Source organism: Rattus norvegicus, chromosome 9 (genome assembly GCF_021556685.1).
Source record: "Rattus norvegicus strain SHRSP/BbbUtx chromosome 9, alternate assembly SHRSP_T2T, whole genome shotgun sequence".
NCBI lineage: Eukaryota > Metazoa > Chordata > Mammalia > Rodentia > Muridae > Rattus > Rattus norvegicus.
Window position 1 is genome coordinate 9,045,001 of NC_141542.1, and position 14,982 is coordinate 9,059,982.

Here is a 14,982-nt window from a genome sequence, read left to right on the forward strand (position 1 = left end):
CTTCTCATCAACGACATGCAGTTATTACACTGCGAAGGACAGTGACAGAGCTGTGCATCTGGTGAAGAGGGCCTCATGAGGGCAGGGGGAGCCTTTCTGTCCCGGCGTATGCTTTCTCTTTGTAGGTGCTACTCAGCAGTGAGCCTCTGCTCTAACTCTAACTCAGCCTGCCTCCTACACAACAGAGCCTGTAATGACCAGGGCTGGGCTAGGTCTTGAAAGATGGCAACTTTAATAAAAGAAAAATGAAGGACTTGTAAAACATTCCACTTATTTTGAACGGATGTTTCTGTTTTCCCCAGTTGACAGAGATTGCAGTCTTGAAATACTGCTAAGTGATCATGATAGCACTAACATACTTTTGAAAGAAGAGTGAGTTCTAGTCTGTCAGAGGATAATGAGCTTTACACAACTGAGCATAAGTGGTGCCCTCCTCCAGGGAAAGCGACACACTGACCCAAGCTGTCCTTAGACACTTACAGATTCTTTTCTGCCCATGGCTTTGCTGTGTGAGCGGGAGCGGGCGATGTGGCTGAAAAAGGAATCCCTTTTGGTAGCAGATGAAGGCGGGGAGCCAGGGGGTTCTCTTCCCCCGGGCAAACTCTCCATACTCGGAGATGAACTGATGGTTTTCGGACTTTGCCCTGTAAGAAAATGAAGTAGCAATAATTAAACACCAGACCATCACTAAGCCTCTGACTATATCACTTTAATAAGTCATGATAAGCTACCTATGAAGTCACTTTCTCACAATGTTAACACAGAAATGCTGTCTTTAAAACAATGAAGTACCAGTATAGTTTTCTATATGTAACAGACCCTACATAGTCTATGCATGTTTTTCTGTGATGAAGGGTTAATTTTAAGTAGCTAAATTTTCTTTCAGCAGTTGGATGACTCCTTACCTACTATACTATATATGAATAAGATTCAAAACTGTAATTTATTCAGCAAATTTTCAAAACCTCTTTCTTTTCCTTAACTGTGGGAGAGCTATAGGGTAAGTCCAAACCGATGGTAGAATCTTGAAGTGGCTAAAGTGCTGTTTCCCAGTGCCTTTCCCTAGGTCTGTGCCCTGAGTAGAGTGATGATGGCCTCAGGGACGTTCAGCCTATTACAGAACTGATAGATACTCCACGCGGCAGTCTTCTCTCCTGGATGACCAGGTACAAAGGGTGCTGAGTTACAATCAGACTAGACATTATCCACCCGAGTCTTCTGTCCCTGCTCTCAGAACAGCAGTTTTCTTCTGCAGCCTCCTTTGTATCAGAGACCAGGGATACACAGTGGGTACCAGCTGGAGGCAAAGGGTAAATGGCTGCTCCCTCCCCAGATTATCTGTGATCTGCTCAGTGTTCAAGCGCACGAATGCTCTTCCTGAGGTGGCTCCATGTGGTGTCTGGCAGCAGGAACTCCCCATCCCCACCCGGAGGCCCTCTCACAGGAGACTTCTGTCCATCTGTGTTCTGCTTTGACACCACCCCTTCTGCCCAATCCTTGTCCTTTGCATCGCGGTATTCCCCATAACCCTCTTTTGTTTCTAATTCCACCTCAACAGCGGAGTCTGCAATGAGCAATTCTGTAATTTCAAGTTTAGTACAAGTGCTATGAGCTAGAAAGGGCAGGGAAAACAGTTTCTCTTAGCCCTACACACATCTTGTACAAACTTTAGGCCGAAAACAGGACCATTCTGCCCTACCTTCCCCTAGCCTCCCTTCCCCTCTGCTTCCAGCTCTCCTCCCCACTTCCAGGGTTTTAGGCCTTAACTTCACTGGGTTATTTGTTGATGGCAAAAACCCATAGAATAGGATCTGTCCAGATGGAAAGGATTCAGGGAACTATCTATTAATTTTATTTTAAAAATCATAACCATCAACATGTAGAAACATTCTTAGAGTATCAGACTAAACGTGAAAGTTACCTTCTAAGAAATAACAATTTTATTTATGTTGTGACATAAATCATGTATCATAACATATGCATTTTAAAGTGTGTAATCCAATGTTTTAAGTATTATCAGCAGTTTAAACACTTACAAACCGCAAACTGAAATCTTATGTTACTAGCAGTGCTTCCTGATCCCCACCGTCATCCTTGGAGGTTACACAGTATGTGGTCGTTTGTGACCACTGTGTTCTCAAGGATGGTTTATGCTGAAGCATTTATTGGCACATCATTCTTTAAACTGCCAAATAATACTTCAGAGCACATTTGTGTTAACATTAACCATCTCATTAACAGTTTCTATTCACTTCTTGGCTGCTAGGCAGAATGATGCTGTGAACATGTGGAGATGTTCTCAGTTCTTTCAGGAAGTTACCAAGAAGTCACACTCTGTGGTGGGCTCCTTCCCTCCCTTCCCTTGTCTTCCCTCTGCCCCTGAGCCAGGGTTCCTCTATTTGGCCCAGGCTGTCCTTAGATTCACTATGTAGCCAAGTCTAGCCTCAAACCTATGATCCAGAATGCTAGGACTCCAAGCACATGCCACCATGCAGGGAACCATGGAGTTGGCCTGGTCTAGCTTGTCTCTAGAGGCTTTTCAGGTTAGAGTTCATGGCTTGTAGGACACTGCGTGCCTTTCAGTTCCTGAGAAATGGGGGCACTCCCTCAGGCAGTGAAACATTCAGGCCACATTATGACTGTCTATAGTCCCTAGAAGTAAACGAAGCACCTAGAAGTGTGATAGGACAACTAATCTTAGACATTACTATTGGGTGCCCTTTATCGCTTGCAGATGTCATTGTATCCTGAGAACAACCATTATAATAATCCGAGAGGCCACCATTATACTGTTTCTGATAAGGGTATACAAAGTCTGATTGTGTTCAATAAACATGTAATAGCCTTAGTCTTACCGTGACCCTTCAGGTTGTTCATGGTCAAAATTCGTTTCTCATTGGCCCTCAGTTAACCTTGGCAGAGTGAGTGCTGGTCTTACCTCACCACACTCGCTCACAAAATCTATCCTAAAACTAAGACTAGTACAGGGTTTTATACTTCTATTAGCACTGTAGCAAATTCCCAATTTCTCTACATTCTTATCAGCACATAGCAGCTGCCTTTCTATTGAATTTCTCACTGGTACGAAGCAGTATCTTATTCTGAATGGAGTAACTCTTTAAGATATATCTTCTTTGGAGAACTATTTTTGAAATTGTTTACATCCTTTAGAAATTGAAGCATATGCCTTTATACTGCTGGGCTCTTTCTATAGTCTAGGTACATGCTTTTCATAAGATATATGATTTGAAAGCATTTTTCCTCCTAGGTATTATTTTTACCTTCTATATGTTGTCATTTGAAACTCAAGCTTTTAATTGTTTAAAATTTATCTACCTCCTTTTCTTTTTGCATCTGTGCTCAGATCTAAGAAAGCACTATCGCTAGGACACAAGGATTTTCTTCCAGTTCATGGAAGTTTAGTACAGTTTCCTTCTTTGGTAAGGCAGGACCTCATTTGGCCCAGGCTGGCCTTGAACTTGGTCTATAGGCAAAGAAAACTTTGAACTTTTGATCCCCCTGCTTCCTGGTATGGTACCATGTCAGAGCTATTTGGTGCTGCGATCAAATGAAGGATTCTGTGCAGTCTTGGCAAGAACTCTTACCTGAACTATATCTCACCACTATTGATTACTGACTACGCTGTGTCTAGCTGCGAAATGCTTGCGTTTAAGCTGCTTGGAGTCTCCTGTCCTATTTTAATGCACAGATGAGTATTCTCATCAAATTCTGGGATATTTCTGTTCTTTCCCTTTGCCTCCCACTCTCTCTCTTTTCTGGGTTCCCACTGTGTGTACACTGATATTACTAACGGTGCCCTGCACAGTTTTTCTTCCATTAGTTTATCTTTACTGTATCTTTTCATCCTCCAAGTGGATACTTTGAACTGACACATATTCAACTTCTGAGTCCCTATTCTGCCAGCACAAATCTAATGTTGGACTTCAGAAGTAAAAATTTCTGTCTAGTTGTTGTACTTTTCAACTCCTGAACATCTGATTCTTCAAAAATAATTTATGATGTTTACTCTTTGGTGAGGCACTGTTTCCATTTGTTTTGTTTTTAGAGTGGTTGAACACCTTTATAGTAATAGGGTCTTTTTCTAGCAAGTCTAATGTGGATGTTTCTTACCAGACAGTTGGCTGACTGCTTTTACACAGGTATGAGCCATATTTCCCTGTTTAATGTTCTGCATACCTAACAATTTCAATTGACGATTAGATACAATATAAAGTGGTGACTCTGGAAATCAGGCCCCATACTGAAAGACCCCAGCTTAGCAGCAGTAACGCCATTTTGCAAGGCTGTACTTAAGATGACTGGTTCAGAGAAAGGTTAAAACACTGAGTACACAGCGGCTGCCAAGCAGGATGTGTTTGGTTGAAGGCCTGGCAACAGGACGACTTCGGTTGAACACCTGACAATGAAAAAAGCCCCGGGAGAGGTCCCACACCCTGGTGGGGGGCCGAGTCAGCCGTTATGTTCCAAGAAGGTAGCTAAGAAACTTGCCCCCGGGCTGAACCCTTGGGGGGCCGAGTCAGTCGTTATGTTTCAGGAAGGTAGCTAGGAAACTTGCCCCCGGGCTAAACCCTTGCCATATTAGAATCCACCAATTATATCCCTGTAACCATGCATCTGCTTCTGTATGCTTGCTTCTGCTCCCAAAATCCTATAAAAGCCCATCCTTGGTTCCGTGGGGCGCGCCAGTCCCCCGAGTGACTGAAGCGCCCACAGGTGCCTGTGCCTGTGTATCCCGACAATAAACCAAATCCTCTTGCTGATTGCATCCTGTGGTGTCTCGGTCTGGTCTTTGGAGTTGGAGGGTCTCCATCCCGAGGGAAAGTTCTCCCTGAGAGCTTTTCATTTGGTGCATTGGCCGGGAAAGGAGATCCTCCACCCAGGGACCACCGACCACCCACTGGGAGGTAAGCCGGCCGGCGTCTGTCTGTCTGTCTGATTTTGTCTCGTTCTGCCTTATTCTGTCTGTTCTGTGAGCGCTCGGCCAGGTCTGTTCTGTGAGCGCTCAGCCAGGTCTGTTCTGTGAGCGCTCAGCCAGGTCTGTTCTGTGAGCGCTCAGCCAGGTCTGTTCTGTGAGCGCTCAGCCAGGTCTGTTCTGTGAGCGCTCAGCCAGGTCTGTTCTGTGAGTGCTCAGCCAGGTTGTTTGGAATTTGGGCGGGACGAAGAAGGAGCTGAGGAGCTCGGACTTCTCGCCCCGCAGCCCTGGAAGACGTTCCAAGGGTGTTGGGGCCCGACTTTTCGGGGCCCAATCTGGGAGAGGAGAAAGATCCGGACTAACGGCACCTCTGTCTGTATTTTTGGTTTTCAGAGGGCCCCAGACCTTTGCCACCTCCATCTGACTTTTTGCTTTCAGTTTGGTACCAAAGCCGTGCAGCACGCCTGTCTGTTGTTTGTTTGACTGTTGGTGTTGTTTGTTTTCTCTGTGTTCTAATCTTCCTTAGAACTAACATGGGACAGTCCCTAACAATGCCCCTAAGTCTCACTCTTGATCATTGGGAAGACGTCCACGACCGGGCACACAACCAGTCTGTCGAGGTTAAAAAAAGGAAAATGACAGACTCTCTGCACATCCGAGTGGCCCACTTTCGGAGCGGGATGGCCAGTGAATGGCACATTTAATAAGATCATTATTTTACAGGTTAAAGATCGGGTCGTCCACGGACATCCTGACCAGGTTTCTTCTCGCCTTAAACCCTCCCCCTGGGCGGAACCCTTCGTGGACCCGAATTGGCCTCCCCTCAACCCCCAGCCTGTCCCCTCGGCCCCGCCTGGTCCGCCGGCCACGTCTTCCTCTCTCTACCTTTGTGAAATCAGAGCCTTCTAAGAAACCTGTCCTCCCGGCAGACCCAAACTCCCCTCTCATAGATCTTCTCTCTGACAGGCCCGGCTAAAACGGAGGAGGCAGAGCCGCCGGCCAGATCAGTTGCCGGGCCACAGTCTGATAAGGGTTTCTCCCCTGTCGCAGGGAGATTGCGCAATAAGCGCGAGGTGATGCCAGATTCAACCTCCCAGGCTTTAACCGGTGGCCAGACCCAATACTGGCCGTTTTCAGCAGCTGACATTTACAATTGGAAACAACACAACCCTTCTTTCTCCAAAGATCCGATGGCACTCACCGACCTAATAGAATCTGTTTTACTTACCCACCAGCCTACTTGGGATGACTGCCAACAGCTCTTACAGGCCCTCTTAACCTCAGAAAAAAAAACAAAGAGTGTTCCTAGAGGCCAGAAAGCATGTTCTGGGAGATGATGGGCGTCCCACCCAGCTGCCTGAGGAAATTGATGCTACATTCCCACTTAAGAGACCAAACTGGGATTTTAATACAGCTGAAGGTAAGGGACACCTACGCCTTTATCGCCAGTTGCTTCTAGCGGGTCTCCGAGGGGCTATACGACGCCCTACTAATTTGGCTCAGGTAAAACAGGTATTACAGGAAGCAGGGGAAACTCCCTCCGCCTTTCTAGAGAGACTTAAGGAGGCCTACCGTATGTACACTCCCTATGACCCAGATGACCCAGGACAAATGACGAGTGTCTCTATGTCCTTCATCTGGCAGGCTGCTCCAGATATCAGGACTAAGTTACAGAGGTTAGAAAATTTGCAGGGCTATACATTACAGGATTTACTTAAAGAAGCTGAAAAGATTTTTAATAAGAGAGAGATAAAAAAAAAAAAAAAACAAAAAATTGAGTCGAATCTTGGCCGCCGTAGTTCAGGGCCAAAAAAAGGAAGGGAGATAGGGGGGAGCTCGAAAGGGGCTGAAGCTGGATAAAGATCAATGTGCCTATTACAAAGAGAAAGGGCACTGGGCCAGAGAGTGCCCCAAGAAGCCTGGCGGACCCCGAAAGCCTCGACCACGAACCTCCCTCTTGGCTCTAGATAAAGATTAGGGAGGTCAGGGCCAGGAGCCCCCCCTGAGCCCAGGGTAACGCTTAAAGTTGGGGGGCAGCCGGTTGCTTTCCTGATAGACACAGGAGCCCAGCATTCAGTCCTCACTCAAGCTTCAGGACAACTCAGCGACCGGACGGCCTGGGTACAAGGAGCTACTGGTGAGAAACAATACCGATGGACTACGGACCGCCGGGTTCAGCTGGCTACTGGTAAGGTGACCCATTCCTTCTTACATGTTCCGGACTACCCGAACCCTCTGCTGGGCCGTGACCTGCTCACCAAACTAAAAGCACAAATTCATTTTGAGGAAGGAGGGGCCCAAATAACTGGCCCCCACGGAACTCCCCTTCAAGTTCTATGAATATAGACTATATGAACTGGGACAGGACAAGCCACAATCCCTAGAAATAGACACTTGGGTCACGAATTTTCCACTGGCTTGGGCAGAGACTGGTGGGATGGGGTTGGCGCTCCAACAGCCCCCCTTAATTATACAGTTAAAGGCCACTACAACTCCAGTCTCCATAAAACAATACCCCCTGTCACATAAAGCTTATCAAGGTATAAGGCTTCACATTACGAGGCTTCTAGATCAAGGCATCCTAGTCCCCTGCCGGTCGCCTTGGAATACGCCTCTTCTGCCTGTTAAGAAACCCGGCACTGGAGCTTATAGGCCAATACAAGACTTGAGAAAGGTCAACAAGAGGATAGAAGATATTCATCTGACTGTTCCAAACCCTTACAATTTGCTCAGTAACTGTTCATCGATGAGAAACAGGGGTATGCTAAAGGGGTCCTAACACAAAGGTTGGGACCCTGGAAACGCCCTGTGGCCTACCTGTCTAAGAAATTGGACCCTGTGGCCTCCGGCTGGCCACCGTGCCTAAGGATGGTGGCTGCTATTGCTGTCCTGATCAAGGACACTGGAAAATTGACTTTGGGACAGCCACTCACCATCCTAACACCCCACGCAGTGGAGGCCTTGGTAAAGCAGCCCCCAGACCGCTGGCTCTCTAATTCTCACACCAAGCCTTGTTACTGGATGCAGAACGGGTTCAGTTTGGGCTCGTAGTCACCCTCAATCCTGCCACCTTGCTTCCTCTACCAGAGGAGGCAGAACAGCATGACTTCCTACAAATCCTCACAGAAGTACATAGAACCAGGCCGGACCTATCGGACCAGCCTCTTCAGAATGCTGACCACACATGGTACACGGATGACAACAGCTTCTTGGCAGAGGGAGAGCGAAAGGCTGGAGCTGCGGTCACTACGGAGGACAAAGTGATTTGGGCGAAAGCCCTGCCTGCTGGTACCTCCACACAACGGGCTGAACTCATCGCCTTGACTCAGGCGCTCAAGATGACAAAAGGTAAGAGGCTAAATGTATATACAGACAGCCGTTATGCCTTTGCCACGGCACACATCCACGGGGAGATCTACCGGAGGCGGGGGCTGCTCACATCTGAGGGTAAAGATATGGCTAAAATTCTGGCCCTCTTAGAAGCCCTATTCTTGCCCAAAAGACTGAGTATTATGTATTGTCCAGGACACCAGAAAGGGCACAACCCAGAGGCACGAGGAAACCGGCTGGCCGATGCCACAGCGCGAGAAGCGGCCATGAGCAAACAAATCTTGCCCTTAAATAGCCCAGACCAACCCACGCCCCCACCAGTGGGACAAACCAGTTGGGTTTACGCCCATGAGGACATAGAGCTCCTAAAAAAATGGGGGCCATCTACCACCCTCAACTAAAACAGTGGGTCTACAAAGAAAAGACAGTTATGCCAATGAAAATGACTTTTGAATTGATCTCCTTTTTACATAAATTAACCCATTTGGGGTTTAAGAAGATAAAAACCTTACTAGATCGGGAAGAGATAAATCTGTGTTTTTTTTTGAATCGGGACAAAGCGATACAAAAGGTGACTGAGAGTTACAAAGCGTGCGCTCAGGTTAACCCAGAAAGGACCATGATTGGACAAGGAGTTCGTCCTAGGGGACACCGTCCCGACATCCATTGGGAAATTGATTTTACTGAAATTAAACCAGGTATATATGAATATAAGTATCTCCTAGTGTTTGTAGACACCTTCTCAGGATGGGTCGAAGCCTTCCCCACAAAGCACGAGACTACAAAAATGGTCACTAAGAAGCTCCTCGAGGAAATCTTTCCCAGGTATGGCATGCCTCAAGCGTTGGGGTCGGACAACGGGCCCGCTTTCGTCTCCCAAGTAAGTCAGTTGGTGGCCAAACTGCTGGGGATTGATTGAAAATTACATTGTGCCTATAGACCCCAGAGTTCAGGTCAGGTAGAACGCATGAATAGAACAATTAAGGAGACTTTATCCAAACTTGCGCTTACAACTGGCTCAAAGGATTGGGTGGCCCTCCTTCCCCTAGTTCTATATCGGGCCCGGAATACCCCGGGCCCCCATGGTCTAACTCCTTTTAAAATAATATATGGAGCACCACCCCCATTTGTCCATTTCTTTGATTCAACATTGCTGATTTTGCTGACAGCCCTTCTCTGAGGGCCCATTTACAGGCCCTACAGATTGTGCAGAGAGACGTCTGGAGACCTATGGCCACTGCTTACCAGGACAAGCTTGAACATCCGATAGTGCCACACCCGTTCCAGATTAGAGACACCGTGTGGGTGCGCAGACACCAGACCAAGAATCTCGAGCCACAGTGGAAAGGACCCTACACCGTCCTCCTGACTACCCCGACCGCCCTAAAGGTAGACGGAGTCGCGGCTTAGATCCACGCACCACACGTCAAGACAGTCCGGTCTGAGGAATTGACTAATCACAACACTACACCCCAGACATGGAGAGTTCAGCGCACTCCAAACCCCTTAAAGTTGAAACTCCTACGTGGCTCCTCCTAGCCCTTTTGTGGCCTAGAGTCAGTGAGGGAATAAGCCCCCACCAGACAGAAATTTCTTGACCAAGTCGAGTAAAAGATTTCACTCAAAGTTAGCAAAAAAAAAAAATGGGGGAATGAAAGACCCCAGCTTAGCAGCAGTAACGCCATTTTGCAAGGCTGTACTTAAGATGACTGGTTCAGAGAAAGGTTAAAACACTGAGTACACAGCGGCTGCCAAGCAGGATGTGTTTGGTTGAAGGCCTGGCAACAGGACGACTTCGGTTGAACACCTGACAATGAAAAAAGCCCCGGGAGAGGTCCCACACCCTGGTGGGGGGCCGAGTCAGCCGTTATGTTCCAAGAAGGTAGCTAAGAAACTTGCCCCCGGGCTGAACCCTTGGGGGGCCGAGTCAGTCGTTATGTTTCAGGAAGGTAGCTAGGAAACTTGCCCCCGGGCTAAACCCTTGCCATATTAGAATCCACCAATTATATCCCTGTAACCATGCATCTGCTTCTGTATGCTTGCTTCTGCTCCCCAAAATCCTATAAAAGCCCATCCTTGGTTCCGTGGGGCGCGCCAGTCCCCCGAGTGACTGAAGCGCCCACAGGTGCCTGTGCCTGTGTATCCCGACAATAAACCAAATCCTCTTGCTGATTGCATCCTGTGGTGTCTCGGTCTGGTCTTTGGAGTTGGAGGGTCTCCATCCCGAGGGAAAGTTCTCCCTGAGAGCTTTTCAATACCACTCTATCTCCTGAATCCACTATCTTGCTATCTGTTGCATTAGTGACTTTAATCAAGTAATTCTAAAGTCCATCTCCACTCTGCATTGTCACTAAAGTCTTTGCTTGGTTACTTTAGTGGTCTATAAATAGACACGGTTTTCTTTTCTTAAACGTACTGAGTCAGTTTTCAGTCTTTGTCAGGCTTCTGTGGGGGTTGTACTCTTCCTATCCCAGCAGGGGTATCGAACAGAAGATAAATTTAAGAGCTCAAAGAATTTTATCCAGAACCTATCACAAAAGAAATTAAAAAGAAGGGAAGGATCTACCTTTGGTAAATTTATACAATAGAATTTATATAATAGAGTTTATTTACCGTCCAAGTTTGGATTACCTACCTCTTGAGACCTTTGTGGGAGCAGCTTTATGTCTTTTATTGTCATTGCTTTTTCCAGACAGGATCTCTCCATGTGGCCTTGGCTGTTTAAGAACTCACAGTGTAGAGCAGGCTGGCTGCCTGTTTCTGACTCCTGAATGCTGGGATCAAAGGCGTGCCCAACTGGGGGAGTGGCTTTTTAAAGGCACAATTACAATGACTTCCCAGGACTTATGACTGTGCAACTAACATGGCAAGAAGTTTTGCAGGTCTGATTAAGGTCAGGGTTTCATGAATAAGATATTTTGGGCTGTCACTGATGGGCAGTCTAACCATGAGTCCTTAAAGTAAATGAGAAAGAGAGGATCAATTCAGACTTCAGTTTCTTGGGTGTATTTGAAGAAAATGAGAAGCAGGAGTTTAAGTGGGTCTTGACCTGGACTTCATAATGCTGCACAACTAGAGTATGGAGAGAGAGGACACCTTTCGGAAGCCAGGAACAGCCACTGGTTGACGAAGGCAAGGGAACGGAGCCCTTTATCCTAGTTACAGCAGTTGAATTCTGCCACTATTGCAGATGCACAAGGAGACAGACTCCCCTGGAGCTCCTGCCCCGGGGAGTTCTGCTATTGAGACCCATGGCAGACTTCTGACCTATATAATCACAACAGCACACAGGATTCTAAATCACTAGATCTGTGGGAATTCTTTGTCATCAGAAGAAAACTTTGTCCAAACTTTCAACTTACAAAGTTATCTGTTATAACTGAACAACCAACTCACCTTCTGTATCTTTAGTTCTACAATTCTTATTTTGTATGTTCTAGGATTTTCTTTTACTCATATATCAGATTTATTGAACTTAGAATTACTTTACTGTTTTAAAAAGATTTATTGTTATTTTTAAGTGTGTGTATATCTGTCTGTCTGTCTGTCTGTCTTGGTAGTGAATAAAGGTGCCACTAGAAGATGGAGACATTGGATCACCTAGTGCTAGAGTTATAGGCAGTTGTGATTTGCACCATGTGTGTGTGGGGAACCACGTAAGGGCCCCATGTAAGAGCAGAGCATCCTCTTAACCACAGAGCCATCTTTCCAGCCTGCTTCAGTGCTTTTAACGGAACAGTGTTTTGCTTTCACTGACATAATCTGGTTTCTGTGTGGTTCATCTTACCCTGTACTTCCTTTTGATGATCTTTCCTACCTTTTAAATTGTACAGATAATTTAGTTATTTTACTGTCTTGCTTGTTAATAATTACATTTCTTCTAGGTATCATTTTATCTTTCAGGTTGGTATGTAGCATTTTTTGAAGATGGCATTATCACTCACTTCTCATTTCCTTATCAATTCCTCTAGAGGATTAATCCTACTTTTCTCAGTGGTGAGGTATATATGTGTAAGATAAAGGGGGCCTCGGGAATAGGGAGACTGAACAAGACTGGAAAGAAGCTATGTCTGCAAATGTGGATTGACTGATTAGAACTTCGTGATGTGGAGAGGTGGGAATATTTCAGGTCCAGATGTGAGGAGGTTAGAATGTTGCAGGTTATAATTTATCTTCAGCTTCCTTAGCTGGATAAAAAGCCATTCTCTATGTGACACTTAACATCCTTGGACTAACAGATGAAAGCCTCTTAGGATGGTCAAACATCATCTGAGGCCAACAGTTGAGATTTCTCCATTTTGCCATAACCACCTACTTAATGTTTCCACCAATGTATTTGAAAAGCACCTTAATTTATGGTTTTCTTTGTCCTCTTTCTATGAAAACTCCATGAGCCTGGCTGGATCCCTGGAAGCGTTGGGACATGGAATTTGAGGCAACTTAAGTCTGTGTTCCCAGGCTGTGAATTCATATTCGGCTCCAGAGTAAATGCTCTCTGATCCCTCTTTCTGAGGTAAGAATTTTTTCAGTGTGTGTGTGTGTGTGTGTGTGTGTGTGTGTGTGTGTGTGTGTGTGTGTGTGAACAAGAGGAAAGTGGGCCTGCTGGCAGGCCTGAATCCTTACATGTACCATTGTCTACTTTACCATTCCATTTTATCCTAATTCAGACAATAAACAAATAAATAACCAACAAAATCCCATACGTTACTAGGTCTTCAGGTGTACCACTGCTAAATCGGTTATTGCTTGATGGTCCTCTTCTACACAAACCTTCTTGGTTCCTTTCTGGAAACCTTCAGCCTTTACCTCACGCAAGTTTTTCCAAGTTCTCTGGGGCCTGTAGGGACGGGCATGCTGTATTTCCATTCTTCCTGTTAACTGTTTTCAATCTCAATGCCAGTATGTTCCTTTAGCTCTGGGAAATTTTCCTTATTGCTCTTTTTTGATTATTAACTCTACTTCTGTTCTCTAGACTCTCAATACCTGACATTTTAGTTCAAAATCATACTTAATCTAAATTCCAGATAGGATAATTTACATTTTATTATACCCTTAGAACACGTTACTATTTGTGGATTATTGTAGCTTATTTTCTTGTGAACAGTTACATCTATCTATTTTGTAAAGTGTTGGTTGCCTTGGATACTTTCAGAAAGAAGGCATGTGGTGTGCATTGCATAACTATATATATCTAATCCAATCATAAGGAATAAGTAACATATATGTAAATTTCATTATAATCCATTGGGACTTTGTTCCACTTAAAAGTAATTATAACATTGTCAAAGAACAACATCTTATTAACCGATCCCATTTTGTATCAACCAATGATGTCCATGGATAAATGATAACAGAACTAAGAAATGTTTGTTTCTAGATCTCAAATGTGTAGGAGGAGCATTTTCCTACTTTTCCTATACTCACACTGCCTGAGTTTGCCTGCCTGAGGAGTAAGTTGTCACCAAGAGGGACCAGATACTGTGAATATAACTGGACAGTGGTATTGATAACCATCCAATTGATGGATTGGATTAATCATGGATTGACTCCATTCAATCCTAACCACTCAATGAGAAGCTCAATAGAAGAAAAGGTTGAGGCTGAAGATTAATTCAGTAGCTCAAGGACATGTGTGTGTGTTAGCATAAGTCAAACAGATTTGTTCAAGCTTAGAACTATACCAAAAGTAAATAATTACATTTCTGAATCCTGTATGTGGCAGAAAACCTCTGTATATAATGTTTTATTCTCCTCCTTAACTATGCAAACTAGCTTCATAATATTTTTGTCATTGTGGAAACACCAACGTTTAGAAAGCAGTCGTTGTACCAAGTTCCCTCCAGAGATCTTCTGAAAACCATTGCTGCAGGAACAGTGTTGCCCTGGGCTGAAGGGTTTTCAGGACGAGTGACAGCACTGGCCTGGCATGCTGGGCTAAATCACCAGCTCTCAATCACCCGAGGGCTAGGTACTCAGCATGTAGTTATAGCTATGCAGTGTTCTGGAGCTCTATGGACCAGGTGTACTGCATTAGCTATGAAGCACATTGCTATGGGGCCCTGAGATCCAGGCTATTCTGCCATTGAGTGGACCCTCTAGATTAGGACATGTTGCATAGAGGAGGGGTTTCATTCCACATTTACATAAGGGCATTATCTGGATCAGACACAACCATGTCTGGATATATTCTATTCTTTTTTGCATTCTCTTTTCCTATCAACACATAAATCAAATGGCTGTGTCCTTTGGTCTCCAGGACAATGGAAGTTATTTGTCAAGCATCTTGTAGGAGCCTCTGCTGACAAATGCCTTGGAAGGAAGGTCAGAGTATGAAGAAATAGTATATCTTACGCTCCTGCTATGTCTTATGGATAATATTTTTGTGAGTTTCTTTCCTCAAAAAATCTAATGAGATGAACAGGAGCTAGAGTGTACTCTTAAACAGACAGGATGACTACCAGTAGACCTGAGTCTAGGCATGAGAGAGGAGGATACAAAAGCAGCATAGTCCAGGGGCACTGAGGGACTGTGGTGAGAAAGACGGCTCAGGGAGCGAGAAGAAGTGCCTAGGAGCACTTGCCTTTGGCTGGACTTTGTAGAGCAGAACACTGGAAGCATTTGTTTGCTATTCCAGAACAGCTTGTTGCCTTGCACAGCTGAGTGGCACAGAGGGTACTCATTAAGGCATCTCTCTTGATGCCAGGAGAGTGAGTGGAAAC

General features: G+C 45.4%; 1 protein-coding gene across 15 annotated transcripts in view; it reads right to left on the reverse strand.

Moving 5' to 3' along the window:
* Window positions 1–14,982, reverse strand: part of Tbc1d5 (TBC1 domain family, member 5) — a 529,632-nt gene that overhangs the window by 71,854 nt on the left and 442,796 nt on the right. For all 15 annotated transcript variants that reach the window (XR_015628837.1, XR_015628836.1, XR_015628835.1 and 12 more), the window contains 1 exon segment: window positions 481–644. Coding sequence is in view for 9 of the 15 variants with exons in the window: in XM_087567202.1 (XP_087423328.1) it covers window positions 481–644 (164 nt within the window). In the remaining 6 variants the exon portion in view is untranslated.